Source organism: Pseudonaja textilis, chromosome 5 (assembly GCF_049901715.1).
Source record: "Pseudonaja textilis isolate UNSWEBS1 chromosome 5, rPseTex1.2, whole genome shotgun sequence".
NCBI lineage: Eukaryota > Metazoa > Chordata > Lepidosauria > Squamata > Elapidae > Pseudonaja > Pseudonaja textilis.
The window spans coordinates 18,069,925-18,096,358 of NC_141994.1; the positions used below are offsets into that span (position 1 = coordinate 18,069,925).

At 39.8% G+C, this 26,434-nt stretch overlaps 1 protein-coding gene across 2 annotated transcripts in view; it reads left to right on the forward strand.

The window, feature by feature from the left end:
- Nucleotides 1-26,206, forward strand: part of ATXN10 (ataxin 10) — a 59,067-nt gene extending 32,861 nt beyond the window's left edge. Inside the window, exons 9-11 of one of the 2 annotated variants that reach the window (XM_087934217.1) lie at nucleotides 46-212; nucleotides 10,626-10,689; nucleotides 25,901-26,206. In XM_087934217.1, coding sequence (XP_087790343.1) covers nucleotides 46-212; nucleotides 10,626-10,689; nucleotides 25,901-25,911 — 242 coding nt within the window. In that variant the 3' untranslated portion in view covers nucleotides 25,912-26,206. The remainder of the gene's footprint in view (nucleotides 1-45; nucleotides 213-10,625; nucleotides 10,690-25,900) is intronic. The other variant, XM_026702438.2, reaches the window with a different exon arrangement.
- The last annotated feature ends 228 nt before the right edge of the window (nucleotides 26,207-26,434 follow it).

The following is a 26,434-nucleotide window of genomic DNA, read 5'->3' on the forward strand; positions in this document are numbered from 1 at the left end:
TTGTCTTTGATGTTCCTACCTGCAAAAAATACCTTCTTTGTTTAGGCCTTTTGAAGCTTGTACATCTTGCTGGGAAGCAGACCACAAATATCTTCACCACCACTTATTCAACAGAGCAGGAAGAGATTTCCCATCCAACTGTGGGCTTTAAATCACACCTGATTCGTCTGATTGGAAATTTATGCTACAGAAATAAGGGTAACCAAGATAAGGTAAGCTAGAGAATAGAAGCATCTTGTAGGGTCAATGACACCTAGTTTTGGCACCTTTTTGCAAAGAAAGGACCAATATGATGTTCTTCCTTATTCCCAAATGGCTTCAAACTGTTTAATCTTCTGGTATCCAACCTGGGATTTGGAGCACTTTTTAAAATGGCTGTTTTATAGTAATAATCATCAGGGACATTTCACAATATTTATTTGTGTTTATATATCATTGAATAACGGAAGATTCTTTTACATGGTCTTCATGCAATGTTATAAGATGTATGAAACATAATACAGAACAAAAATAGCAGAAGAACAAAAATAAAGTAAAACAGGTGATGCAGAATAAAGCTGTGAAATAGAGATTTTAAAAAGTCTTGGGTTGAAGTCAACTCCTGCTGACTTCCATCAATTCAGTTCTTGGAAGTCCCAAAGGTGCTTTTTCAGGAGGCAACTGGACTTTCTTCTCTTCTCTTTTGAAGACGTTTCTCTTCTCATCCAAGAAGCTTCTTCAGCTCTGACTGGATGATGAGAAATGGGAGGATTGATATTCCTTGCAGACAGCTGGTCATTTGCATCCTTTTAGAGGGTCGTTGAAGCACTTGGAGGTTTATCTATGTCCTCGGGATCACCTAAGTGATGCTCCTGGTTCCTGTAGCCTGCAATATTTTTCCTCTGGAAATCCATTCCTACTCTCACACCATTCCAAGGGTGTTCATCCCAAATTGCATAGATAAAAAGTCTGTAGAGTAAAAACATTGTTGGGAGGACCTTGACTTAGATGACTGAGAATCGCTACAGACTTTTAGCTCATATGGAAGTTACTTGTCATTCCTTCCTCCAGTCTGAACAGGGTTGTGGATTCAAATTCAAGCAAGCAAGGTCTGATTGGTGCAGAACAGCAGGAGCAGCAACAACATCTGTGCAATATGAGGAATGTAACTCAGGAGGAAGGTGTGGATTGGCAGAAATATGCAGAAGGCTGGTCAGTGCAGCCTCCCAGTGAACAGGGGGAAACTGCCTGACTGCAAATCTTGTCTGCTGCTCTGAGAGCTTGTGGCATTTTTTGAGTCTCGCTGTCCCAGACAGCGCTCCTCTGCAAAATAAGTCCTTGGGCTTAAGGGGCAAGGTGGATTTTCCCACAGACCTTTCCATTCCCACCCTTAGATGACCTTGTTACCCAACAGGATCACTCCTCAGAATGCAGCCATGAAGTTATTCTAACACCAGAAGGGAAATAGTGTATTTGAGAGCATTTTTTTTATTCATTTAAGCCCTTGTATTTTTCATAGTTTCTCATCCACATCTTTCAGGATTGGTCCTCCTTAGCTTTCTGAGATCAGTTGACTGGATGCTTCAAACTGCTGAAAATGGTCCTCTTTCACCCCACAGGAATATCAGAGCCACGGTAGCACAGTGGTTAACCAATTAATGCAGTATTGCAAGCTACTTCTGCTGCCTGCCGGCTGCCTGCAGTTCGAATCTCACCAGGCTTAAGGTTGACTCAGCCTTCCATCCTTCCGAGGTGGATAAAATGAGGACCCAGATTGTCGGGGACAATAGGCTGACTCTGTAAACTGCTTAGAGAGGGCTGTAAAAAGCACTGTGAAGCAGTATATAAGTCTATATATTGCTATCTTCAAGATTGAATAGGGCATGGGAAAATACCTTTTTCTGAAGGAGTCTTTTGCGACAGATTATTCCCGTTTGGTGAGGGAGCCAGCCATATCCTCTGGTGGATGGAATGGGACAACAATGGCTTCCACCAGGGGTTTATTACAATTCACCACGGCCAACTCGCAATGACCAATTCGCCACTGGGCAACTCACCATGGGACAACTTGCTGCAGGACAAGTTAACAATTCTGTTTAATTATTTAAAATAATTTTTTATTTTATTTTTGCCAATCACATTTCATTCTGTCCCTCCTTTTGCATCTTTTCTTTAATGATTCTGTTCCTCCATTTCTTTGATATTAGTGTGACTTTTGTTCCGCAGTGAGTTGTCCTGTGATAGGTTGGCCATGGCAAGTTGTCCCGCAGTGAGTTGACAGTGGCAAGTTGGCCGAGGCGAGTCGCCCATGGTGAGTTGGCCATGGTGAATTTCACAGATCCCTGGTGGAAGCCATTGTTTTAAGATCATTGACTTAACACTAGCCCAGAAGCTATATGACCCCTTGAATCCTCAGGAGAGGGACATTACTATTTAAGGTTACAATGGGATGAAAAGCCATTGTCTGTATATTGTCCATAGGATAAGGAGAAGTTCTTCTTGATGAACTGCAACTCATGGTGGTTTCACACTGAATGGGAGTTTCTACATAATAATACAGATACTGATTTCAGGAGAAGAAGGACTTTAGTCTTCTTCAGACCTGCTTGAATCTTAGTGATTCCTGCTCCTCCCTAGCCCCATTTTAAATACTTTGGGGATTACATGCAAAGAAGCCTTTAATGTCCCATTTAATTTGGCCCCTACATGCCAGCTAACTCATAGAGGTTGTAGCATGACCTCGCCTTCTGAATGTCGAAAACCATTAGTCATTATTTTAGTTTCCAAAGACAGGCTGCTAAGTAGGCAGTTTTAGGATAATGCCTAATCAGGCACGAAGAGTTGCAACTTTGGCTTGAATATTTTCCCTGGTGGCTAAGTTCTCCTAGTTATAAGTCAAAAATAGTTGAATCGTGCTATAGTTTTGGACCATGTATAAACCTGGTGGGCCCTACCCTATACTTGGCAGCAAGTCAAATGTTAGAAAATAAAAATATTTAAGTAGATCAGAATCATTTTGAACTGTTTGCTTATTATCCCAAATGGAAACAAAACTGGGGAAAAAAATCCCTGTGAGTTTGAGGATATGCTAAATAATTGCTAATAAAAGTTGCTTACATATTTTCTGTCTAAACAATGCTTTTATCCCCTATGGATTTTTTTGTTTTTATTTTGCTGTGTTTGCTTGTTGCTAAGCACTGAACTATCTGGAGGAAGAAAGTATATTGTTAAGTCTTGCTTGCTTTAATTGTGACTGTAGAAAGCACTATGAAATCTCATGATGGGTTCCTTCATGTATTATCTTGTTGAGAGATGCCCGAGGCAGAATTAATCTCTTCCAGGTTACATACTTTGGTTCTTATAGATCCTTTACAGCAAACATATGCTTTTCTTGGATGCTGGATTCAGAATGGCAAATTGTAGCCTTCCACAAAATGTATTAATCTTAGCAATCCAGCCTAATAGATCTATTGAATTAAGAAATAATTCTGAAATTATTCATGAAATTGAATTTAGTATCTCTAAAGATTAATTAGTAGTAGTATCTAGAAAATACCAGGCCAAGAAGAAACTGAGGCAGCTTCTCTTTCCCAGGTGGAATAATCATGGCAACTTGATAGCTACTCTAGAACATGTCTTTTTAAAATCTTAAAATGTGTATCGATGAGTTTGTCATTGCTAGACATCAGTGTAAAATGTGCCTTGGACATTTTTCATAAATTGGATTAATTTCTCTACAAATTTGTTATATGTTGGAAAAAAATTAATTCATTTGTTAACTTTCATTTTTATTAGACATTTTAACAAAGATGAAAAATAATGTAAACTAATGCATAGTAAGGAAGAAAATCAAAAACAGAGCTAATAGTACAGTTCCAGAAGAAAAACAAAATTAGAAATAAAACAAAAAAGATACAAAGAAATAATGTCCAGACTTCTTTAGTGCAATTATAAGAACAATTATATATTTACCTCTTTCTCTAAATTTTCATTATGACCCTCCTCTTTCCATATTCTATCCTATCAAATTATAAAAACCATAAATTAGAAATTCATTTTTTTCTGCTTTATGAAAAAAAGTCCATAAGAAGTTTCCAGTCACCAGAAAACATACGTGTGGTATTTTATCTCATCAAACAAATCAAATTGGCCATCTCACTAAGTTCTATCATCTTCATCAGCCGTTCATGCACCAAGTTCTGTCATCTTCAACCATGCACTCATGGAGGTATTGTGAAATCTTTCCATCTTTGTACATACAATAATCTTGCTGCACATATAAAGTTCCATTATTTTTTTTCTCTCTCAACTGTTTGTCCATCAGTCCCAAGTGGAAGATTTCTTGTCACAATATTTCTTGGAAAAATTATTGAAGATGTAGCCCATCAGTTCTTCATGATAGAGCATTGGGATGGTTGTGGTATTGGTATGAAAGTTGACTGTTCAGTTGTCAAAAGAGATATTTTGAGGAGTTAGATGGATTTAGATGCTAGATGGGTTTCCGTGAATTGTTTATGGAAACTGAAATCATGATTGTAGTAGGATGTAGGGTGTGTCCTTCTGGGAAATTGCCACTACTTGGAAGGCTGTAGTACCCATCTCTGAACTCTAGGAACTGCAATCTCAGCATGAGATGGAGCTCTTCTTAGACATAAGTCATCAGTACCGACCATTTGATCTACTGTTATGTGGAGATTATTTTAACTTTCCTTATCTTTACATAGTTTAAATAAATTACAGCACATTAATTTTAATGTTTTTTGAAGACAGAAATCCAGTTCTCCTCAGAAGACTGAGTAGTGGTTCAAAGTATATGAGAAGTTAATTCTTTAAAGTTGTCCGGACAACATCATTGTCTATCCAGAACAGCTATTTGGATGTTGGTGAAGTCCCATTCATTCATTATCAATAGTCAATTCCCTTGAAATTCAAGTAGCATCGTCAGAGACATGATTTTTTTTCCAGAAGAAAATGATCCTATGTTGATTTCTTCTTTTCTCCACTCATGATTTTCACATTGTTTTTGGATTTCCCAAATCTGTTATTCGGATGGCAAAAGTCCTAATGATATTAAGGCAATTACAGTCATGTTTAGGTGGGCTCTGGGCCAAACTGATGTCATAGATAGAAACTTTAGTTTTAGAATCAGACACATTATGACTTATGATTGAAACTTACTGGTTTCTTTGGGAAAATCGGTCATTCTCCACCAATTCAGCTTTACAGAATTGATGTGACAATAAGTTTGGGGAAAATGTAGAATTAAAAATGAGTATGAATATTGCATGGAAAAGCCAATCTGGTACATATCTGGGAATTTGAATTCAGTAGCGGAAGGCTGCTTATCATTAAACCCTTCATCAAAAAAATAAAAATAAAACATTGATGATATAAGATAGGAGAAAAATCAATCTTTGCCATGAGTCTCCTTTGATTTAGCAGTCTTGCAAATCTAATACGCGATGATGTTCTATTTAGGGAGATAGTTTAGGTGGGTGATGCGGTCTTTAGAAATCAATAGGGTAATGATAGGGTGCTTTGAATCTGTGGGCCCTGGGTTTCTCTTGTGTGGAAAGCAAAAGACCTCTGGGAGGGTTAATGCTGAAAGTCACATCAGAACCATTGCTCTCCCAGCAGACGTCAGGGGAAAGGAGCCTCCATCCATAAATTTTCAGCAGATTTGCAGGATGTGGTGATTTCTGATAATAGACTTTTTGCCACAAACCACAGTTCCATCTTTTATAAGCCAAAGTGCCTATAGCACTGGCACTGAGATCTGCGTTAAAGAATACATGAGCCTTCTTCCTCTCAATTTACCAGAAAAACCAGATGGAAATTTGCACCTTGCTTTGAGAGAAACCTATAGCCAACTTTTTAAAAAATTAACTCCAGCTGTATTCCTCCCTTTTAACTAGGTGGAGTTATTTGGGGGTTCAGGCTTGTCCATGTGATAGGAAAAGACTGCTTGGGCTAATTTATCAGTAGCTGACTTGCATTTCAATATTCCAAAGAAGTTTCTGTTGCGATACTTACTGTAATTTTTAAAAACCTGAGTAAGGATATATCCCTCAACATCTTGAATTTTTCAGTAATCTAATTTCCAGAAATAAGACCTTAATTCAGTATCTCTCAGGTGGACATGGCAAATTGGAGATGGGCAGGTTCATGATATGTCCTCCTATCCTTTTCCTTTTCTCAGAATCACCTTGTCCCCTGAACACACCATTCTTACTTGTGGAGAATTTCTGAATGCTAGGGTTGTGCATGCTGGCCAACAACATGATGGTGTTCAGGCCTGTTCCAGTTTTGAACATTGTAGTAGCTGTCTTCTTTTGATGGTAGCAAGGGTTAGGGAGGAGTCTGAAGGTGGGACATGAGGGGTAGTACTCTTAGATGGTCAACAAGCAAGAGGGCTTTAAAAAGGTCAAGGTTCCCCTCGCACATATGTGCTAGTGGTTTCCAGCTCTAGGGGGCGGTGCTCATCTCCATTACAAAGCCGAAGAAGAGCCAGTGCTATCTGAAGACGTCTCCGTGGTCATGTGGCTGGGATGACTAAACACTGAAGGTGCACAGAACGCTGTTACTTTCCCACCAAAGGGATCCCTGTTTTTCTACTTGCATTTTTTACCTGCTTTCGAACTGCTAGGTTGGCAGAAGCTGGGAGGAGTAACGGGAGCTCACTCCACTACACAGCGCTTGGGATTCGAACTGCTGACCTTTCTGATCGACAAGCTCAGCGTCTTAGCCACTGAGCCACCACGTCCCTAAGAGAGCTTTGGTGAGGGGGAAATTTTGGAATGATTTACTTTTTTAGGTGTGCCTTTAACTCTCCTTATTTCATTGGTGTCCTGTCTAAAATTATGCTACCAAAGTTGAGGTACCAAAGTTAAGTGCTACCTTGTCTAATACACAAAGGTAGCTAACCTTGCTACTAGCACATGATTTAGCAATTTTTCAAGGATGGTGGGGGGCATGTATATGCATTATATAAATACCCAGATGTGGATATGCAGAGCTTCATGTAGGAGATGACCAGGCTGAGCCCCGGGGAGGGGTCAAATACACCATCAGTCTTGAGTCCTTTCAGATCTAAGTCCAGCTCACCTTGAATTCCATTGACTCTTACCTACTGCCAATTTGTCTGTTTGTGCTGTTAGTATGGGTTGCCCTCGACTTGGCAAGAGTTCATTTGGTGACCGAAGTTACAACAGCACTGAAAAAAGCTATTCATGACCGTTTTTTCCACACTTCTGACCATTGTAGCATCTCCATGGTCACGTGATCAAACCCCAGATGCTTGGCAACTGACTCGCTTTTATGACCGTTTCAGCGTCCTGGGGTCATGTGTTTCCCCTCTTGCAACCTTCTGACAAGCAAAGTCAACGAGGAAGCCAGATCTGCTTAACAGCCGTGTTGCTAACCTTAACAAGTACGGTGATTCACTGAACAACTGTGGCAAGGAAGGTCGTAGAATGGGGCAAAAAAATCTCTCGCTCAGCAACGTACATTTTGGGCTCAGTTGTGGTCATAACGCGAGGACTACCTGTGGTTCAGATTCTTGCAGAGAGCATTAAATAAACCTATGTTCATTTGAACTGCCTGATTTCCTGTGCTTGATAATCCAGGTGCCATGCACTGTAGGCACCATGGCACCTAGTTCTTGAAAAGATTGCTCGCTTCTGCTTTATGTACAGCTTTTTTCTATAAGATCTGTGGGCTTTACATCCTTTGGCTGCTGTGGGCGCTTTAAATGTCCAGCAGGGTGATCTGAGGGCATATTGTCATCCTCAGAACCTTTTCAACTCAACTGATTTGCTTGCAGAGGTGGGATTCAGCAGGTTCTGACCAGTTCTGGAGAACCGGTAGCGGAAATTTTGAGTAGTTCGGAGAACCAGCAAATACCGCCTCTGACTGGCCTTGCCCATATCTATTCTCTGCCTCCCATTGAGTCCCAGCTGATCAGCTAGAATCCCACCACTGCTTTGTTCCCTCTTAGTTTAACATTGTTCTTGACCATTCCAGTCTCTCCTTTAAAAGCGTTCCCACCTCTATAAATGAAACTAACTTCTCCATCCCATAATACTGGTAGGGAGGGGGAGGGTAGAAAAATTCTGAAGCCAAGCACTAGTCTCTGGCATTAGACTACCAATGAATTTATGCAGAGGTGACTCTGGAATGGTGAGTCCAGTGCTTAATCAGTTGACTTCTTGATGGAAAAAAAAACCCCCTGTGATAATCCGAATCAAAAAGTATTATATGGGAGGGAAGAGACATATCTAGTCATTTTGGTTTTTTAGCTCTAGTTTGCTCAGCTATAACTTAGCAGTGAAGAACATGAAGTAGCCAATGGCTTTCCTTTTTGAAATAAAGCCGATATGACTTGCGGAGCAGATAGCTTCCATTGGAAGTATATCCAACATTTGCAGTACTCACTTTTCCATTGTTGCTGAACTTGCTGCCAAAAATTGACTGATTTCTCATGTAGTCTTTCTGGAATGAAAACTGTCAGAATCAGTAATTACGTTGTCACAGCAAGAGCTTTTATGCTGAGTGTTAGCATGTCTGGACATACCCAAACATTTAAAACCAATATGTGACTATTCTTTACTTTTGGGGGGAGAAGGAGGAGAGTGACTATAGCTCTTGAAATGTGATGTAATTGTACTCAGTTGCAAATTAAGTTTTAGTTGCAACAAAGATCGTTTTGGTTCCAGGAACATTGTTAGACCGGAACTCAATCATTTACACAACAAAGAATAATTAACATGTTATGATTAATGCAAAATCCATTATATAAAATGGGTGATATATTTCCATTCTTATAGTTAATAATATAATTAAAAATTAAGTTTTGAAAGAAGTTGTAGTCAGATTGTTATTCAAAAAATGCAACTTTGAAAAGACTGTATCCGTACCTTGAGGGCAATATGTGCTGTGATGTTGTGAAATGAATTAATTAATCTAAAAGACAACAAGAAAAGCATTGAAATATATTTAAATATATTTCCTCTGGGGATGCTCATGCAATTGCTTTACTGAATCTATAATACCATGTTTCTTCAACCTTGGCAAATTCACATTGTGTGGATTTCATCTCCCAGAATTCTGGTAGGGAATGACAATACCCCTAACTCTGACAAGGGACTGATGACAATATCCCTAACTTCAAATCCCGTCACTACTGTTCCAAGTGAAAAACCACATCTACTATGTGACCCTCTCACTGTGAGCGGGGCCTTCAGTAATCTGGATCAGGGCCATTCTAGACTTGAACATCCAGACTGTCCCTAACTTTGGACCAAGGAAAGCAGGACCAAAGGCCTGGGGAATTCTACTGCCAAACCAGCCACAGAGTCGGCAGTTCAGTCGGGGAAGCTGCTACGTACCAAGAGTGGAATGGAAGGGATTGGAATGGAATGGAGTGGGGAAGAGGAAGAATGGAATGGAATAAAACAGAACAGAATACTTTATTTGGCCAAGTGTGATTAGAAACACTCTCAAAGGAAAAAAAAAAGGCAGGTACACAAGTAACAACTCCATCTGTTTCTTTATAGCCCTACCTCACAAATACGGTTTACATCCATTTACTTGGGGAAAGTGCCCTTATGGACACTGAAGCCTCTAGATGACAATTCCATGTTGATCCTCCCCTTTCCGAAGTCTCAGCTGATGCCATACTCCAAGCCCAGGGGGACTCCCATCTCAGTGCCCAACCAGATTATACATACCATACTCTCATCCACTGTTACAGATTGGCATAGTAGCATTCTTCATCAGTGGTCAAAACTCAGAGCCTTTGAAGCTCCAATGAGCATAGGTAATTAGAATGCACCACTAATACTGGGCCACCTTCCTCCGAAATGCTATATTTGTTAATTCTAGTCAAGGCAATGAACACCGTAGGTTGCAACCTCAGTTTTTAAGTATTGACTAAAGTCTTTCAGGCTACGCCCAAACCAAGCAAATGGCATTATGGTATAACTCATGGCGTGAAACTTGGCTATGTGATCGAATACCTAGACCACATTGCATTTTAGAGAATCACTGTTTGCTTTAAGAAACTTCAGTCTGGTTCCACCCTTCATCTAGAGAAGCTCTGTTGAGAAAGCTGCCCCATTGGGTGGTAGATGGTGTTGGGGCAAGACATCAGTCCATCTTGATAATAGCCATTCTGTAGTACTCCTCTTTTTGGTTTCTTTTCTTTAGGAACAGCACTTAGACTTATATACCGCTTCATAGTGATTTACATCCCTCTCTAAGCAGTTTACAGCATCAGCATATTGCCCCCGAAATCTGGGTCCTCATTTTTCCGACCTCAGAAAGATGAAAGGCTGAGTCATCCTTGAGCCAGTCAAGATCGAACTGCTGACAGTCGGCAGAATTAGACTGCAAGACTGCATTCTAACCACTGTTCCACCAGGGCTCTTAGGAAGGCCCTTAAGATTGCTTTATTCTGACAGGCCTTTGATCTACAATATGGTTGTTGGACACCACTGTTTATTTTATGATTGCATCTATGATTATGTTGTGTTTTTCTTTTGTAGTTTTGGCTGCTGCATATTGTCCAGGATCTGAACGAATACAAACATATACATATTGTAAATAAATTAAAATGGTATTAAACGTGCCTTTTTTTTTTCACCCAGGTGTATGAGTTAAATGGCATTCCATTGATCCTGGATAACTGCAGCATTGATGACAATAATCCTTGTATCCTTTTTATTAGTATCATAATTTTAAACTAAATATGTGTCCTTTGATGGGGTTCAGATTTGGATATCAGTTCTTTGGGAATAACACAGAATTGTTCTGGTGCCTTGAAAAGTGTTGTAAAATTCCATTCTCAAGAAAGATCAGTGAAAAGGCGTGGGAGGAGGAAGGTATGTATGTTATTGCCTTATTTGTAAAAGTAATAAAGGTGGGATACAAAGTAATAAAATATTTTGATCTTCTCTTGATTCTTTTGCTTTTCATAATCGACAGTAACTCAAGACTACTCCATTTGCTATTGGCGTTAAAGCTGCTTTGTAATAGAGTGAGTTGTACTATTTCTTTCATAATTTTTTCCATCTTTATTTTTTTTAACAAGAAGTAACAATACATGTTTAATACAAGTTATTAAATTTTCAATTTGCTTTTTTTATTCTGGGTTATAATTTCTTTACAGTAAAAGAAGATGCTGAAAATGGCAAGAGGTAAGATTTCACACAGTTTCTTGCAAGTATCTTCAAGAAAAGTTAAAAATAAATTGTAGTTCCTTTCTCCCTCCCTATAATCTACTTGACTGAGTTTTGAATCTCGTATGCTAAGGTGGCCTTACTCTTTTGATGGGTAACAATCAAAGAGAGAAACTATATCTTTTTGGACAGCTTTTAAAGAAAAGAGTTTGGTTGTAGCTCATTATATCTTGTTCTCTAACTTTCTTGAATATCCCAGATTCACTGTTGTCACATTAAATTAGGATTAGTAATCATACCTAACCAAACTTGGTCATTGTAGTTCATCCTGAATTTTTTTGCATCAGCTAACATCTGATCAGTCACCTGAACCAAACAAATAGGTTAGCCTGCATACTTTATTACATTTGACTAGTGAAATATATATTTAATATAAACATCTGGTATTCTTTGATTTAAAAAAAGGAAGATTTTTGTTGAGCAAAGTAAGAGGGCTTGAATGGAAAGTGCCACAGGAACATGTGTGTTTTCTGAAGTGTTTGCGATAAATGTGCGAAGTCTCCAGAAGAGACAAGGAAAGATAGATCCTAAAAGCTAATGAGCATGTGGTCCTTTGGATCTTAGGTGATCTAATTCCTGAGAACTGTGGAGAAGCTATGCTTCTGGATCCTGAGTTCATACCTCTTGGGCTGAAGGAACCTTAGCATGCGCTGAAACAACCAGAGTACCCGGGGTGGGGAGTCCTCAGTGAATACCTCTAAGGAAGATTTACCTCTAAGCTTCATGTCTTCTTATTAAATGAGAACCAACTGGTGCGTTCTCGAACCCAGTGGCGGATGAAGGCTCACTGGTGCTCTAAGCACGGACAAATCTTGGTGCCCCCCTACTTTGTACATACTGTACCAACGGAGCCATATTCTCAACATTGTGGTGCCCCCTTTGGGCCTGGTGCCCTAAGCACGTGCTTAGTCTGCTTAATGGTTAATACATCACTGCTCGAACCAGTTTTATTTTGATGTTGGCTTGAAAGCAAAAAAAAAAGTAAACATTCTAATGCAAGATAATTCATTTTAATTTTGCTGGATTCAACTTTTATCCCGAAAATGGAAAAATGAAGTGTGTATGGGGTAAGATTAAACTGCACTAGGTCTGGAATAAGGTCCATTTAGCCTCATGCAAGGTTGTCCATTAGAAGGGATTTCAATGTCATTGGGCCATTAAGTCATTCGTGTGGCGATTTCATGGTGCGTATGACATCATACCTCCTTTGAACACATATTCTGTTCCCCTACTTGCCATCTTCCAGTGATCTTTCCACCCAAGCAGCCTTGAGCCATTTATTGCCCCCAAACATGATCTGGGGATTTAGAGCTTATTCTTTTAACAACTGTTTTATATTCCCTTGACAGTAAGATTGGGAGGAATGGCATCTTAGATATGAAGGAAGGGAGCGATAGCTAGCAGGCAGCCATGAATAACCTCAGTGAATTTGCCTAATCCTCTTTTGAAGCTCTCTCAGTTGGTGGTCATCCCTCCATTGTTTGATGATGTGTTAATTATGGACTTTTCTCTCTGCTCAGCGATTCAGCTTCTCTTGAGTTAGAGAAAGGGGCAGAATTTGCCTCCCTGATCTTCCAGATCTGCCTGCAGGGTTTTTAACATCCAAGGCAAAAGGGTTAGTGAGGCAGGGTTAACCTTGATTTGTCTGCATAAGACCTGTATTGGGTTGTTTTTCTTGAATAATAGAATAGAATTAGAATAGAATTCTTTATTGGCCAAGTGTGATTGGACACACAACGAATTTGTCTTTGGTGCATATGCTCTCGGTGTACATAAGAAAAAATAAAATACATTCATTAAGAATCATAACATACAACGCTTAGCGATAGTCTTAGGTTACTAATAAGCAATCAAATCATACATAGGTTACTAATACACAATCAAAACATAATATGAAAACAATTAAAACAATATAAATTGTAAAGATACAAGCAACATGGTCATAGTCATAAGTGGAAAAGATACCCTGTTTCTCCAACAATATGGTCTCCCCCAATAGGAAGTCCCAGCATGTTTTATAGGCATGAAATGAAATTAAGCCCCCCCCCCCAAATTAAGGCCTATATCAAAACATGTGAAATGGTGGGGGGGCCTTGCCGTTAGGAAGTACTTTTGTTGCACACCCGGATATGGTGCTGCCTGTGTTGACCCCGATACTAAGTGCCTCACCGACGCCAAGGTCAACATCCAAGCTGTTGCCGCCCGCCCGCCCAAAAGATGCAAGGGGGGGGGAATTAAGTCACCCCCGAAAAGACGGCCTAGCCATTTTTTCGGGGCTCAAAAAAAAAAATAAGACCCGGCCTTATTATATGAGAAACATGGTAGGTAATAGGAAGGATGAGAACAATAATAGTAATACAATCTTACTAAGTAATTTGACAGTGTTGTGGGAGTTGTTTAGCAGAGTGATGGCTTTCAGGGAAAATCTGTCCTTGCGTCTAGTTGTTCTGGTGTGCAGTGATGGCAAACCTATGGCACACATGCCACAGGTGGCACGCAGAGCCATTTGTGCTGGCACACGAGCCACAGGCAAACTTGCCTCGCTGCGCATGTGCGTGCCTCACAGCTGATTTTTGGCCGGTTTGAGGCCTTTTTCAGCCTCCCAGAGGCTTGAGGAAGGCTTCTGCAGGTTTTGCAGGCTGAAAACTGACCCCGTTTCATCACTTCCTGTTTTTCTGAAAATACCGGAAGTGATGAAAGCCTGCAGAAGCCTAACTGGAAGGCCGAAAAAGGCTTCAAACCAGCTGAAAATCACTGTGAGGCACGGTGCAGTTAAGGGGTTAGTGGGGTTGGTGGGTGGGTGGATGGATGGGGATTGCACGCACATGCATAGGGGGCGTGGGGGAGGGGCGCACATTGCCTTCTGGGTGCTGGCATGCAAGCACGAACATGCAAGCGTGCACACAATTCTTGGCACAGGAGCTGAAAAAGGTTAGCCACCACTGCCCTATAGCGTCATTTTGAGGGTAGAAGTTGAAACAATTTATGTCTGGGATGTACTATTATTTCATCCATGTTGACCACATGGTTTCGTCATTGATCCTGGAGAACCATGGAAGCATGGGGCCCATTAAAAAGCTAATGGGCTGTAAGTACATTCTTCTCTGCTTTTATACTGTAATTATAGTTTTTAGTAATATTTAATTCATTGATGGGTAAATGACACTGTTTCATTTCAATCATGTACTGTACTTTGTCCAGAGTCATATGCAGGTGAATTGGACAGCTATATAAATTCAATCAACCAATAAAAATATGTGTAAAAGTGCAGAGGGAAGTACTTAGTTGCACTAGACCAGGGGTGTCAAACTCAAAGCCCGCGGGGTGGATTTGGCCCACAGGATGCTTAGATCAGGCCCGTGGGGCTGCCTTGGAAACAGCAAAGGACCGGCCTGTGAAAACAGAGCTCCGATTTCAGCCGCGACAGCCTCCTGCAGCCCTCTGCCAGCAAAAACTGGGCAAAACAAACTGAAAACAAAACAAAAGGAGAAATGTTTCCCCTTTTGCATTTGAGCATGCAAGAGGGAACAGTAAAGGAGAAAGGGAAAGAGGAAAGACCAAGTAAATGATGGGAAGATGGGAAGAGAGCAAGGAAGGAAAAATAAGGAAAGAGGGGAAGGAAGAAGAAAGGAGAATGAACAGGGAAGGAAGGAAGGAAGGGAGGTGGGAGGGAGGGAGGGAGGGAGGAAGATTGTAATTAGAGTGAGGGAGAGTTTGAAGGAAGTCCCGCCTTAACACTTGGCCACCACAGGTGCCCCCAACACAAGTGGCATTGAGCTGGCCACGCCCACCCTGGCTCCCTGAGGTCAAATACAACCCTGATGCAGCCCTCCATGAAATCAGTTTTGACACCCCTACACTAGACAGTAGCTGTTCCTCTTCTCCAGTTTTTTCTTTCCAACTCATAAGACCTTTATCCTATTCCAAATAGCATTTTTTAAGGATTGGTAACTTAAACTGACACATATGCATTAAAACGTTGAGATAGACATTTTTACATAAAGTCAGTTTCTGTCCAATTTATGTGCCTTGTAACAAAACCTTTCCTTACAATCCGATAATTTCCTTCCTCGATTCCTCCTTCTGAAAAAAGAAAATCTGTTCTGCATTAGCTGGGAAAAAGAAGATCCCCTTACTGTAGAGTAGTCACCCGCCATCTCTGGAACTACTTCGGAATAAGTGGATTCAGGATTTCAGCCAGGATGATCTTCCATAACTGCCTTCAGTGTTTGCACACATGGTTTTGTGTTAGTTGGTAGCAGACAATTCTGATGATAGACAGTTTAATGCCTGGCTGATGAAAGGAAGTGGCTTTTGACCTGTAGTAAAAGCTTCTGTGTTGTGTTAACATCAGTTGGCAAACTGTCCCGCAACTGAAATATTGGGAATATTTAAAGAGGAGAAATAGGATTGTCTTCTCTCAGTGATCAGGCTGCTGGCTACCTAGAAGGAAGCAAAATTGATAGCATTTGCGTAAGGAAAACCTGTGGTTTCCCTTCTGCATTGGTTATCGGAGATCTGCACACCGACAGTTTTTCCTTGGATAGAATGCTGAAAATGTATTTTAAAAGCTAATTTTTGCAGATCTCCATTTGAAGAGCATTTTCCATCATTTTATTCCATCTGCCAGTCATCTTGGAGGTAGAAGCAAAATACTTTTGACCTCATGGCAGTGTTTAGTATAATTGTGGTTTATGAAACCTCAGGTTAAATCTAAGAGAAATCTAGTTGCTGCACTGTACAACAATGGCAGATTATTTTGTGTTACGCCAGGAAAGACTTCCCTGGGGAAAGCAATCCGTTTTTTCATAGACAGTTACAGTGCAGCTACGTGTGGGGAAATCCATCTGGGCCAAAGAAAAGGAAAACACGAATGTGTTATATTTTAAAGGTGTGAATGCCTTTTGCGGTCTTTCTATTGAGTACAGCGCAGAGGTGGGTATTCAGCCGGTTCTGACCAGTTGTGAAGAACCGATAGCGGAAATTTTGAGTAGTTCGGAGAACTGGCAAATACTGACTGGCCCTGCCCCCATCTATTCTTTGCCTCCTGAGTCCCAGCTGATTGGCTGGGTCTTCTTTGGTTGGCCTGCACAGGAGAACGGAGCTGGAAAGCAGGTTAGTGGGCTGGGGAGGGAATGGGGATTTTGCAGTAACCTTCCCCTGCCACGCCCACCAAGTTACGCCCACCAAGCCACAGCCACAGAACCGGTATTAAAAAATTTGAATCCCACCACTGGTACAGTGGAATAATTTCAAAACAACAACCAGGTGCTGTTGTTGGAAATCAGACACACCATCATAGCAAAAGACAGTACGGTACGTTACCCATTTCTGGGATCAGAATATTCAAAATGGATTTTAATAAAAAAGGCAAAATTAAAATGTCATCTGCAGGAAATGAAAGTAACTCGTCTGTACCAAAATAAGCTGAACAAGTGGAAACTGTTGTAATACTACCATTTAGATCCCAAACCTGCCTGGCAGAGTTTGTCTGTCGCAAAATATACAGATAGTATTTCACAAATTCCCCTGGTCTGGTCCCAAAAAGGTAACAGCGTGGAGAACAGCCAATTTAGTCAAATGCTAGAATGGGTTAAACTGAGGCTGTCTGTCTCAATTGAAAGAATGTTTCAGTTGCTGAGTCATTTGTCTTTTTACCAGTTAATTAATAAAATGAATAAAAATTTAAAATGCAATGTAAGTTTAATCATAAAGTATAGGATTTCAGGGCAGCCCTTTATTGGCGAAATGGTCGTGCCGTTCGAGATAATGAATAGGTGCTGACATTTCCAGCAAACATTCAGCCCGTGTTCATTGTCTTGGGCAGAATCACCCAGAAGCCATTTTACCAACCATTTTGCTGTATTCATGTTCACGATGTTACTATGACAGCATTTTTCAAAATACAGGGACTGCATTTTTATTTTTTGAATAGTTAAAAAGAGCTGCAATTTAAATAATTAAAAGGCTACCGGGGGCCCTATTAGTATGATTTATCTCATGTTTTCTCTGTGACGTCTGAACGGGAGAGATTTTGGATGGGGAAGGGTGCTGAATGCAGTGCAGGGTTGGGTAAGGGTTAAGCACTGGAGCTGAATTGAGATACGATTGCCACTGAAGGGGTTTGGGGAATCAGGGAGTAGGGTCCATTCTGGAAAGAACTGCATCCCCCAAATGAGTTGTCTGTGGTTAACTGAAGTAGACATGACTGTAGTTTTTCTTTCCAAGGTAGGAGAAAGACTAGTAATCTGAAATCTGGATTACAGTATTGTAATATACTATTTAAGCAGCTGCCATGGGATTAATTCAGAACCAAACCCAGTGCAGAATATAGCAACTAAGATGCCAATTGTGGTGTCCCACCACCTAGAATTATGATACATATCTATGATAAAAGATCTGCAGTGGGTTGCCAGGGTTTGTTCCTAAACTAGCATGTATTATTAACAAGTCTCCTTCCGTAGATAATACATATACAAGACCCCAGACTCTATTACCACCAGTACAAATCTAGCTCTGTTATGACTTATTGTTGCCTGCCTGATGTACCTTCTCAGCCATCAAGGTACGCATACCATAGATCAATGGTGGGTAATCTTTTTGGGTTCTTGTGCCCAAAATTGTGCATGCGCTTGCGCGCACTCGCATACCAGTACCCAGAAGTCAATGCACGTGCCCCCATGGCCCTTGCGCATGTGCGCACAGTCCCTCTGCCGCTCCCTTACCTGCACTGCACCTCCCAGCTGATTTTCAGCCGGTTTGAGGCCTTTTTCGGCCTCCGAGGCTTGAAGAAAGCCTCTGCAGCCTGAAAAATAGGCCCATTTCATCACTTCCAGTAATACAGGAAGTGACTAGACGGGCCTATTTTTCAGGCTGCAGAGGCTTTTCTCAAGCCTGGGAGGCCGAAAAAGGCCTCAAACCAGACGAAAATCAGCTGGGAGGCGCGCGCATGCGCAGTGAGGTAAATTTGCCTGTGGCACAAATGGCTCTGTGTGCCACGTGTGCCAATAGGTTCACCATCACGGCCATAGATACTTCTTGAAAAGCTAGTTTTTGTATTGACATTAATATTTCCCCTTAATATATATGGGTTTTTAAAATAGCTTAGGATTCTTGTTGTAAATGGCTTTGTCATCATATAAATGAGAAGCATTTGTTCTGTTTCACTGCAGTTTTCACTGATCACAACTTTAACGGGATAAAGCAACCAAAACTGGGAAGTCCTGAATATTGTATAAGAGGTACAAAAAATAATCTCTCCCAATACACGCCCAATATCTACTTCCGGGGTTGCAGTTGTTCCTTATCCTTGGAAAAAATATAAGAAAACACAGCAAGAGTTAAGAGTCAAGTTAAGAGAACTTAACTTGAGATTCTAATAACTTATTGACCTTGGAAGAATTCATTTCTTTGTTAGCTGGAAAATGAAGACAGCATTTCTTTTTTGGTGGACGAGGCATGAATTTATGGCATTTGATTGGTGGTCCTTTGTGTAGAACCAAATTAGCTTCAGTTTAAAAACAAACGCCCCCTTGACAGATTTAGTCCCTGAGACTTCCTTAGTGGCAGCTCCCAGTATTGCCAGTCTCTTCTTTGGAAAAGATATGTGACTGGCTATGCTTTGTTTTTTTAAATGAAGCATTTTATATTCTTTTTTAAAAAATTGTTTGGTTTATTTTTACACAATTAATAGTGCGAGATCTTTGGATAAAGGGTGTTTATTCCATTTCTTTATTTCTGTTCCTTTCTATCCAAACCACCCTACGTGAATAGTATATTGAAGGCACTGCGGCTGCATCATGCATAAAAAATAATAACTTAGAATTTGAAAAAACATTTAAAAACATTTAAAAGAGCAGATTTACATTCACGTTGAGGTCCTTTCTGAAAATGGAGAAAGGATAAAATGCACTTCTAAGAGGGATATGTATTAGAAGGTAGATACACCTGTTATTCTGCCAAGTAGTCATTTCTGAAACAGCATCCACAGGATAATAATGCTAATTAAACCCAGGGGGGTGTATAAGTATTAAACAGTGCAAAAATTTAAAAAAAAAAATCCAAAGAGCAGTTGTAATCAGCACACTTCCTTCACAATTCTGCAGTTATTTCCCCCCAAATAATCTGTATTACAGAAGATGCTGTTATATTCTTTTGCCTTTTATTAAACCATCTTAGACTGTTAATGTTTATTTTGGCAGTATTGAAATGCATAAAACTCTCATTTAATATCATGACAGTCATTTAAAACAGTTTTGTCCTAACCCATCAGCCTGTTCGGGCAACTATTTAACACGTAACAAGGAATAGTTCTGATGCTTTCCCACAAATTTTGAAAACATGTTTTTGAAATCTGGGTTTAGGTAAAAGTTGTCGTACAGAAAGAGGAGCACAGTTGGAGTTGTGTGTATCTGGGAAGTGTGAACAGAAGGTGCACATAGGATCTTGCCGGATCTAGAGATAGCCATGTTGCATTAGCTGGCATTTCAATGCCATTTTACATCATCATATTTTTAAGTGTTGCATTTCAGATGGTTAAGCAATAATAGTTGAAGGGTATTTTCTTTACTGAAAAATGTAGCAATGTGCAGAATTTTTGGTAGTGGAACCTATCTGGGCACAGTCCTCCAGAATATTAAAGAGGGACTGGTTGAAATAAAAATAGCTTTTAAAACTGAATATCATAGGCATGGAATGTTTGGCTTTATATTGTCCAAGAGTGTGATTTTTCTTCCCTATTTTTAAACGCAAAGGATTTTCAGTTACATATAAATTATAGGTTTCGATTAAAAATGTCACTTGAAAATATGGGCAGCTGCTGTGGCAAGATTGTATGTGCACCATTTTTTTTTTTAGTTTTAAGCTAGCATTATAGGCTTGACTTTCCTTTTAAAAGCTGCAAATTTTACAAATTTGACAGAGCTTCAAAGAAACCCCTTCATATCTAAAGTTGCCTTCATCTAAGAGATGTAAAACAATTGTTTAGAATGATCACTATGAATCTTTCTTTCCAAGTATTCGGTTAACCTCAAATTATTATTAACATCACTCTTTCCAAATTTAAATTTCCTTTCTTGGCTGTATCAGAAATGAGTGGCTTCTCAAACTTCGAAGTGACAAATTGTTAAAGGCTCCAAAAAAAAAAAAAAATCCTAAAGTGAACCAAAGACACAAACCTAGATTATCCTTATAGATGGTGTGCCCTTGTTGAAAGCCACATGCAGTTTCTGTGTGAGCAATCGGTTTTTTGTGGGGGGGTAATATGAGAGAAGCAAGTCTGTAGGCAGTATTATCTTGCAACTATTTCTCCAGGAAATAGGGGATGCGGTGGCTCAGTGGCTAAGACACTGAGCTTGTCGATCAGAAAGGTCGGCAGTTCGAATCCCTAGCACCATGTAACAATGAGCTCCCATTACTTGTCCCAGCTTCTGCCAACCTAGCAGTTCGAAAGCAGGTTAAAAAATGCAAGTAGAAAAATAGGGACCTCTTTGGTGGGAAGGTAACAGTGTTCCATGCGCCTTCGGCGTTTAGTCATGCTGGCCACATGACTATGGAGATGTCTTCGTACAGTTCTGGCTCTTCGACTTTGTAATGGAGATGAGCACCGGCCCCTAGAGATGGAAACGACTAGTATGTATGCGCGAGGGGAACCTTTACCTTTTTATTTCTCCAGGTCTGGCATATTTTTTAGTGCTCCAGGCTGGAGAAATCCCACCACCCTACCATCCCAGTGTGCAAGGATCATTTGTCTTCCCTCCTCTGCCTTTCCTCTCCTATATTGGAGACCTGTTGACCCCAAAGGAAACTTAGCAAATGCACTGCTCATCATAAAAGCATGCAAACCCTACTGAATCAGGCCACATGTTTCTCTACCCACATCAACACCAAGAAGCACCAGTTCAATTGGAGCAACAGAGAAATCAGCCACGCTACCACCCGCCATGCTCATGAGTACATCGAAGCCTGGCCCTCCACAAGCAATTCCACCAACAGACACATTGACTACCAACCCAAATCAGTCAGAATCCAAATCAACCACATCGCCAAGCAGAGACAGCACCGATCCTCAACCAACCCATGCAACCCCCTCCCACCAGCAGATCATCTCGCAATGACCCTGACCTCGTGTAATCTCCTTATCCCAAGAACCTCACTTGACACACCCACAGCTGAAGCCCTTATAAACACAAGAACACCGACACTGACGTTCCCCTTTACTCTGCTGAAAACGTTGCCTAGCATGGTAACAAAACCAACCCACAAGCTCAGAGAATGAATCTTCATCCTCTTTTTAGCCTTGTGTCCTGTTCCACCAGGACCTATAAAGAGGATAGAAGGACCATTGTAGAAGCAGATTGCCCCGAGCCTGGAAAAAGAAGACGACATTGGTAGATTTGGGCTACTAGTCTCTTTTAAAGCTACCGCCACCTCTGTGGCTATCAAGATGTCTGATGGTACCAAAACCCCAAAGTAGGTTTGAGCAGAAGCAGAACCACTACATGTATTAGTTCTAAATCTTGACTGAGCCTGAACTCTTAATACGTGGGAAAAGGAGACCAATTTTCCTTAAACCTCCCTATAACTTTCCTCTCTTGTGCCCTTTTTTCTGGGTTAAATAGGTTTTACAAAGGAGGCCTTATAATGTGATCATTTGGGATCCATTTTTTGTTTTGTCCAGGATTGGACACATTGTTCTGAGTGAGGCCACTTGTATAAAAATACGAAAGTGTTTGCCATTTTATTTTTCACCTCTCTTGTAATAATCCCTGCATTGTGCCTTTTCTGGAATTGCTTTGCCTCACTTAGTAATGATTTCTTTTCCCCAAGTTTTGAGTTGGCCAGATATGTGGGTGCTGAAAATTTCCCAGACTACGTATTTTATGTAAGGAAAATATTTCCTACAATCCTAAGAAACAATTTTTAAAAATACCAAAATGGTTTTTCTGAATGGCGCAAATTAGCATTACATTTCATTCTGCAGTATTATTAAGATTGTAGCTTAAGCCAGGGACATGAAATTAGGCAGCTTTTGTAAGAGCCTTCTCTCCTCTTATTTGCAGAGACCATCCAGTATTTTGGGGGAGCAAAAAGGGAATGGTCAGCTTATCATACCATTAACCAGGTTCATCGTAATGCTGCATTGTGTTCCTGTTTTTTAAGGAATCCAAAGCAAATAGGTCAAATTGGAGCTACAGTCATGACTATGTTTTATTTTCTTTTGTTGCATTTGGCAAACAAATAGGCTCCTGTTTGTTGTAACTATGGAAACATCAGAAGCACCCTTTCAAATGCTGCATATACAATAAAGGGCTTAAAGTGTTGGTTGGATTATAGACTTCAGAATATGTCCAATCTTCTATCTATCTTTTGAAAAAGAACAAGAGGATAATGTGAATATTAACCGAGGGCTTCGTTTAATCTCCTGTGACATTTGTGTCTTATGTGCCATCCAGAGATCCCTGGCTAATGGCTCCTGCAGTGGATTAAGGAAAATCATGCATATTCATGGCATTGAATTGGAAAGTTGCACAAGAAAAAGAAAGAAAGCTATAAATCCACAACAACACCAAAATCCCCTTTTTTAAAGAATCTTGGCAAATTTCCTTGGAATAGGTTAGGAGACTAAAATGAACAGATAAGCAATTCCCTATGTTTTCTATTGTTAGCATCTATATTATTTCACAATATTACTTAGTGCCCTTGAATTAGGATTTTGGGCCTTACAAATATTTAGAGGGTTTTTCTTCTTAATTATAGGATTAGTTTACGCAGGGGATTATTTTAGTTTATGCTGTATGATGGCAAAATGTGGCATTTTGCAATTTCTGGCTAAATGGTGGTGCTTTTGGTGATTGTTATGAAGAAGGACCAATTCATGTATAACTAAAGCTGATTTATAATCCAATTTTAAGTGTAATTGAAATAATATGCTCCTTATTATGATGCTCATTATATTCATTTTAAAGTAGGATATAAACCCACGCTGAAGCAGTAAGAGCCTGTATTAGATGTTATTTATGTAGTATTTCTTGTTTAATAATCCTTAAATTTTATAAGTAGAAATTCAATGTGCAATAAATCACCTGTTTGATGTATACCTTATTATCTCAGCTAACGGTCTCTCATTTTAAAAGGTGACAATACTACTATTGTAACTATTGTCAGTAGTGACTTTTTGAAAAGGTCCTAATAAAAGATCATTCTGAAAGCTGTACTCAAGCCAATGAAATAATGCCATTGTATGGCCATAGGATTAGGATTGAACTCTATGGGAGTCTAGAAGAGAATATTTGTAGCTCAGGGTTGAACTGGAGATCCTTGGTACACTCTGAGCTTGGTTGTTTTCATACAGACGTTTCATTACCCAGCTAGGTAACATCATCAGTGCTAGGTAATGAAATTTTTACACACACACACACAAAAACCCAAGCTCAGAGAGTACCAAGAAACCCAAATTGGGCTCTTTTCCCCATCTTGGATTTCAGTGATGGCTATTTCTTAAAAATCTACCTCATCATCAAATCTTTATTACGTTCATGGACCAGCACAAAGAAATTTATTTAAAAACTTTTCCTCTTTGAATTGCTAAATAATCCACAGAGCTATTCTTAAATTATGTTAGACACAATCACTGAAATGCAATCGACTTTCTGTCAAGTGATTTCTCACCCATTCTATGTTTTACTATGTGCTACATCAGATTGGCATTGTTTTCTTAATGTTTTTGAGGTGACCTGCATTCTGGATTTGTTGAAAGAAATTGTGTTAATCTCTCATGACCAAACCAAAGGCCCTTGTGCCACTTAAAAAAAATCTATCTAAAAAAATTACATAAATTGCTCAATATTAAAGGTTTTAAGGTGCTAAAAACTGTTTCTCTTTGTCTGGAAGCAAGTTATTTATACTTCTCTGGTGCTCTGCTTGCTCTTGGAATACAGGGAACAAACCCTATAAATAAATAGTCTTGTCCGTTCAAAGATCCAACTTTGTACTAACTTGGACTTGTCAGATTTACAAGCAGTGTTAATCGTCTATGTTCTCCAAAATGCCTATAGGTTTTATCCTAATTTTAGTTGGCATTCTTGCCCCACCCAGACTCAGACATCTCCCTGTAGGCAAATGGCCACATGAAGAAAATATGAGTGAATTATGCATAGCTTTCTCCTAGATGTGAAGCTACACGTAGCAAATAATTGGTGCCCTACAGGCACTCTGCTTTGTGAGTCAGAATTCCTTCTTCTGTAGGTGCATTGAGAGCAATTATATTTTTGTGACATAACATTTTGCTTGCAGCGTTTCCGTAAGTAGTTTTAATGGATATGCTCAGAAAATAGTTTCTATCGATGATAATGGAAATGATTAAATCTCTGTCTAATGTTTGCCTTCAACTTTGCTCGAAGGAGACCACCATGAAAGGATTCTTCAAGGCTATCTAACTTCTTAGCATCCTGAGCAATATGTCTTGATAATATAAAAAAATGAAACCCCATAGTTTACATATTTTATTTTACAGAAATATGTTTCAAGCTATAGCTGAGCATTCATACAAAGTACAATCAGTGAAATAAACAGAGGCACAGAATCCAAATCACGTGATGTATTAGTACTGCTCTAAATATCCTTAGTAAGGCCACACCTGGAATACTGCGTCCAGTTTTGGTCACCACGTTGCCAAAAAGACGTTGAGACTTTGGAAAAAGTGCAGAGAAGAGCAACTCAGATGATTAAGGGCCTGGAGACCAAAACATACGAAGAACGGTTGCAGGAACTGGGTATGTCTAGTCTAATGAAGACTAGGGGTGACATGATAGCAGTCTTCCAGTATTTGAGGGGCTGCCACAAAGAAGAGGGGGGTCAACTTATCTTCCAAAGCACCAGAAGGCAAGGCAAGAAACAATGGATGGAAACTAATCAAAGAGAGAAGCAACCTCGAACTAAGGAGAAACTTACTAACAGTGAGAACAATTAACTAGTAGAAGAGATCACCTTCAAAAATTGTGGGTGCTTCATCACTGGAGGTTTTTAAGAAAAGACTGGACAGCCACCTGTCTGAAAAGTCATAGGGTCTTCTGCTTGAGCAGGGGTTGGACTAGAAGACCTCCAAGGTTCCTTCCAGCTCTATTCTGATTGAAATGATGCAGAGTAAGAGGGAAAAGCCATAAAAATTTAAGGGGAAAAAAACATTTATCTACATCTGGGTTTATTGTTCTGCAGCTGTGATCTTGCGGATATTTAAAGTAAATCGTGTTTAAGTACAGTGGTGTTTACATTTCTGTTGACATATATAGGTTCTTGCTGTAAATCTCATTTCTGTGGTTAAACCCATTTTAGGCTCTGGAGTATTAGCATAAACTTTGACATCCTTCTAGTAGCTTGTTCTTAAATTGATCCTTTAAAGATGTGGACAGATTTCTGTTTCCTAACAGTTTATTTTATGGCTACATATATATAAATATATATGATATTGATCTTAATTCTGCAATGCACCTTTTCAGGGTTGGCCTGCATGTGTTCAGCTCAGCCTCTAATCCTAACCTTCTGGGGTTTTTTCCCAGCACAAAGAAATGAGCTTTCTAAAAACTAGTTGAAATAGATTATACCACTTGCTTAGTTGGTGCATGTATGTTTTTTCCCATGCCTTCCCCCATATTTAGACTTTAACTTACACCAAAATGAACTTGCAGATATTCCTTGACATTGTTGAACAGTTATAAACCAGTGGGCGGTTTATGCCATTCGCAACCTAACAGAAGAGAACAAGAAGAACCAGGAGTTCATTGCCCGGATGGAACAGCAAGGCCCTGCAGATAATCCAGTTCTTGAGAGCCTCGGGCTGAAAATCGAGTCAAGAGATCAGAAGCTGATTTTAAAATCTGTGAAACGGGTGCCAGATCCATAAGTTGATACCTGCAAAAGACTTTTCTCCCTGCCTGCAAAGGAAATATATATTTGTTCTAGACATGAGATCAATAAAAGATCAAAGGAACTTATTAAGTAGTGTTTTGGAACTGTTTTTTTTTAAATAAGTCAAAAGGAATCCATTGGTGTTATGGGAGTCTTGGAGTCAAGACAAGAAACATGGAAATTGTAGTTAGTTTCTGAAACAATTATTTGCAACTATGGGTTTTACAGCTTCCGTCACTCACTTTTCTATAGTCCAGTGAGATTCTACTGGCAACACAATACAATTTGTGATTAATGTGGTGCTTGCAACTCCA